The sequence below is a fragment of the Bison bison genome, unplaced genomic scaffold, assembly GCF_000754665.1.
Source record: "Bison bison bison isolate TAMUID 2011002044 unplaced genomic scaffold, Bison_UMD1.0 scf7180017864228, whole genome shotgun sequence".
Lineage (NCBI taxonomy): Eukaryota > Metazoa > Chordata > Mammalia > Artiodactyla > Bovidae > Bison > Bison bison.
This window is the reverse complement of record NW_011494800.1, coordinates 474,408-479,632: the sequence shown is the minus strand read 5'-3', so window position 1 is coordinate 479,632 and position 5,225 is coordinate 474,408. Positions and strand designations below refer to the sequence as shown.

Below are 5,225 nucleotides of genomic sequence, written 5' to 3'. Positions count from 1 at the left end.
AGAAAAAGCCCTTGAACATCCCCTAAAAAAGTGAAAGACAGTCTCAGAGTAAAGGAAATCAATCATTTCCAAGAAAGGACAGTTGGCAACTACATGACAAAATTATCCTTAATTTTTTTGTTTTTTCACTTACCAGTAAACATTTAAGGACCAACACCAGTTTGCAAATTGGTAGCTGAACTTCCTAGGCTGATTCTTCATCCATAAATTAAGTTGCTTTATCTACCTCATGGGATATTAATTCTACAGATACGAACAACTTGCTATCAAGCAGAGGAATTGAGGATCAAATGAAGCAAAGTAAATATATAAAAATACTATACACTGTGCCTTATATACTGCAAAGCACCATTTATTACAAAAAATACAAATAATGTAAATTGATTCCTAAGAGGAAAAAAATCTCCCATCCGTTTTAATGGCTGAGTCATTGTCTATATTCATGCTATCACAAAAGACGTTCAGAAGTTTTCAGAACAAAGACTGTCCAAAATTTTTCTTCAGAAGAGTCATATTTGTGATAGAGCCCACAATTCTTCCATTTTCTGTCTTGTGGGAATTGAGGACCTTACTTTTCTCTCAGATGGTACAGCTCTCGAGGGACAGTTATTAAGCTAGAAATTGCTATTATAATTACCAGCATGCAGAATCTGAATTCTTAGGAAGAAAATATAGTAGGATCTAAAAGGTAGGTTCAGACACACAGCAAATTTTATTTTCTTATTTTTGAAAGTGTTCTAAGATTTTCCAGGGTTAAAATTTACTTTCACGTATGATGATCAATAATAAGACACCAAACTTAGAAAACTGACAGTTTTATAATTTTCAATGTTGCTTCTTGATCCAGTGAGAATAATTTCACAATGCAACATGTTTACACAGCTTTTTTGTCACTTTCTTTGGTTTCTCCTTCTTTAGGCAACAACGGCTCGATCTTTAGTAACAAACCTTCACTTGTTGAACTTCGAAGGAAAGCACGTACCACAAAAGGGCCTGTAAAGAAAGGTGAGAAGCAGTTCTCATTTTATTCCAAATACCTAATGAGCAAATACAAACACACAACAAGAAACCTTATCAGATTCGTGTTATATTTGCACTTGAAAAGTACTGATATTACTGAACTATTATTTTAAATGATAACAAAGGGAAGATTGTTTCATTTCTAGAGAAGAAGGCAAACTAGTTGTACCAGAGTTTATTAGAGATTTATCAATGAAATCATACATATTCACTAATAATTCATTTCTCTCTTCTAGAAGGTGATCACCTACAATTCATTTTATTGCAAAGACAACAGTAAAGGGAGCAGGTGGTGATATTTACCTTAGTCGGCAAGATTCTAAATATTTATTTAAAACAGTCAGCACATATGCTACCTTTGTATTACCAAGCATTTTTTAGTAAAATTCCCTAAAAATTAAAAAAACTTTCATAAAGATAAAGAGACCTCATTTAAAATGGCAAAGAGAAAATAACTACATTGCTTTTAAAGATTTATTATTCATCATTCTAGGGCTTCCCTGGTGGCTGAATGGTCAAGAATCTGCCTGCAATGCAGGAGACCCGGTTCCATCCCTGGGTTGGGAAGATTCCCTGGAGAAGAGAATGGCAACCCACTCCAGTATTCTTGCCTGGAGAACCCCATGGACAGAGGAGCCTGGTGGGCTTCAGGCCATGGGATCGCAAAGAGTCAGACACAACTGAGCGACTCACACACACACACACACACACACACACACACTCATCATTCTAATCCTGCTATAGGCTCAGAGGTTTTAAACTGAAATAAAAGTTCTCCAAGACATAGAAGAATCTATATATACAATTATATATATATAATCTACATACAATGACTAAGTACTATGGTCATACTTAGGAGAACAGAATTAACATATGAGGTATTTATTCACCAGTGGGTTTAACTCCCAAATATGGTTAAATATAGCTTAAGACTGTGTTTTAATTATACATTTGGTTTATAAAACAAAATGTGACAGATTCCTATAATGGGAAGCCTGTAAGTACTGAATCAGTTGAGGGAAATGGACTCTTGAAAACATGTTTTTGTGAATGGCAAGTGATACAGCGGGAACTATACATGTTTTGAGCTTATGACACAGCTGCTACATCAAGTTTCACTGTTCTCCATGAATCACCCTGTTTATAAAATGTGATTCTTCTAACATGACTAAAACTTTGTCTTTCTTCCAAAATAAATAAGATAAAGAAAGCCAACTGCTAGTACCAGTGACAAAGTGAATGGTCTGGCTTCAAAATATGATCTATCTCACAAATGATTTTAGTTTCTGCTTAAACACTATTTTAAGTTTAAGGCAATCTGTTACAGTTTTCTTTCAAATTTGATTACATTTAATGACAGAAATAATGTGGGAATTTACAAAGGCTTCACAGTGTATTCCTTATTAGTGTTAAAGAGGTTTCCTCTCTAGACAACTACAACTTATTAAAAAGGATCAGGAATACTTTGGTGAATTCAATTGTATTGCTTTAACCCCTGGAAATAGTATGCAACTGTAGTTGCATACTAACTGGACTGTTTTCTTAATATTTTACATTTTTAAAGCATCACAGGATTATAGGGAAGTCTAACCCCAGTGAACCACTTACCCAAATTCAGTGGTCTTTGCCTACAAACTTCATTGACAACGGCTTGTAGATTGGCAGCTATCTGGTCACTTGGCATATCCAGCTGAAAGAAAAGGACACATAACATTAATGATGTAAAAGTAAGACAACAGTACAATTTTTGGTAACTGTATCAGTAGTTATTCCAGACAGTTTTTTCAAATACTCAACTAGTGCAAATTATCTACTAAGGGACTCTATTGTGAAAGAAAAAACTTCCATAGCTCTTTTTTTAGAATGCTACATTTATATGTCTCTACATGTCAAGACTCAATTACCTTTTAGAGCATATTACAGCAAAGTATTTTGAAGTGGTTCCCACTTGTGGTTCCTTGAATTCCAAATTTCCCCAAAGCATATTGTGGGGTAGAATATTCCACACCAGGAATCAGTGATATTTTTTTCTTAAAGCTGTTGATTATTTTTTTTAGTTTATTTTTTAAAAGAAACTTAAAATATTTAGAAGTTAATGCTTTCAAAAGTCCAAAATGAAATTCCTTGACTACACATTCAGAAAGTATATATCTCACACAGAAGCATTTCCAAGATGCTATACTAACACTCTCTAACTGTAATAACAATTATCTTCCTACTTAGCAAAAGCTACAGTAAGTCCTATATAGTGAATGAGCCCTATTCATAAAACACCTAACCCAGCATGCATCTTTGGAAAGTCCTTGAGTTTCTCATTCAAAATTCAATGCATGTTATTCTCTTAAATATGCCACTAAAAATCAATTCTGTTACAGTCCTATGTTTAAAGGATTTTGCACTTTTGTCAAATGAATCCAGTTTTTAAAATTCATATAAAACTTGTAATAGCGTAATTGGTAAAAATTACACAGTAAGAATTCAAGATCAAACAAGAATTCTATCTCCCAATGACTCTTGAGACCACTGTGAGAAATGTGGTACATAAGCATATGACGAATTCCTCCTGAAAAGAAAATTGTTCTCATCATCATCAGACAATATTTATTCAACATGCACTTGGGCATGATACAGTATCAAACCCTAAATGAGAAGGTCTGGACATTATTGGAGGAATTTTCATTTTATGCCAATCCATAAGTGGGAGTTTTGAGAGGGGAAAAAAAAGCAATGCTTAGTTCTCCTTATTAAATCCATAGACCTTACAGACATTAAATTCCATCAAAGTAGTTCACTGACAGACAGGGTACCTTACATTTGCTATGGCAGAAAAGAGAAAACAAAACATATAGAGTATCAACATGTATCTTTTCATTCCTCTCTTAATTCTCCACTTTACCTCAAAAGGCCCTTCTTTCTATTAGCAACTAAAGTAACCAACACTGCTCTGGGGAGTTCCTTTAGCCTTTGTAAAGATCTATTGTTCTTTAGCCCCTAACTCGTTTCCCATGGACTGTAGCCCGCAAGGCTCCTCTGTCCATTGCATTTCCCAGGCAAGAATACTGGAGTGGGTTGCCATTTCCTTCTCCCAGGGATCTTCCTGACTCAGGGATCAACTCGCATCTTCTGCTAGGCAGGCGGATTCTTTACCACTGAGCCACCAGGGAAGCCCACAAAGACCTATACCTACCTTAAATTTGGGAAAGTAATAGATACAAGAAAAAGCAAGAGGCCCAATATACCTTTCTTAACAGTTACAAGCTAGACTGCTGGACATTGCATACTACCCTCAGATGTTTGTGACTATTCTTCCTGCAGACCTATACTGCCATTCCTACTGTAAACTAACAACATAGGTTCCAGAAATGCAAAACAGATGCCCTCAATGATTTCATAAACTCTTAAAATACATAAACTGTTTTAAAATACAGCTTGCACGTTTGTCCAAATTTTAGCACCTCTAATCATTAGTACTATAAGTTCAGTTCAGTCACTCAGTCGTGTCCGACTCTTTGCAACCCCATGAATCACAGCACACCAGGCCTCCCTGTCCATCACCAACTCCCAGAGTTCACTGAGACTCAAGTCCATCGAGTCAGTGATGCCATCCAGCCATCTCATCCTCTGTCATCCCCTTCTCCTCCTGCCCCCAATCCCTCCCAGAATCAGAGTCTTTTCCAATAAGTCAACTCTTCACATGAGGTGGCCAAAGTATTGGAGTTTCAGCTTCAGCATCAGTCCTTCCAAAGAATACCCAGAACTGATCTCCTTTAGAATGGACTGGCTGGATCTCCTTACAGTCCAAGGGACTCCCAAGACTCTTCTCCAACACCACAGTTCAAAAGCATCAATTCTTCGGTCCTCAGCTTTCTTCATAGTCCAACTCTCACATCCATACATGACTACTGGAAAAACCATACCCTTGACTAGACAGACTTTTGTTGGCAAAGTAATGTCTCTGCTTTTGAATATGCTATCTAGGTTGGTCATAACTTTCCTTCCAAGGAGTAAGCGTCTTTTAATTTCATGGCTGCAGTCACCATCTGTAGTGATTTTGGAGCCCAAAAAAATAAAGTCTGACACTGTTTCCCCATCTATTTCCCATGAAGTGATGGGATCAGATGCCATGATCTTCGTTTTCTGAATGTTGAGCTTTAAGCCAACTTTTTCACTCTCTTCTTTCACTTTTATCAAGAGGTTTTTTAGTT

General features: G+C 36.3%; 1 protein-coding gene across 1 annotated transcript in view; it reads right to left on the bottom strand.

Moving 5' to 3' along the window:
- Window positions 1-334: 334 nt before the first annotated feature.
- MRPL1 (mitochondrial ribosomal protein L1) overlaps window positions 335-5,225 on the bottom strand; it is a 72,048-nt gene continuing 67,157 nt past the window's right edge. The window contains exons 8-9 of the mRNA XM_010845895.1: window positions 2,629-2,710; window positions 335-993 (exon numbers count right to left, since the gene is read on the bottom strand). Coding sequence (XP_010844197.1) covers window positions 875-993; window positions 2,629-2,710 — 201 coding nt within the window. The 3' untranslated portion in view covers window positions 335-874. The remainder of the gene's footprint in view (window positions 994-2,628; window positions 2,711-5,225) is intronic.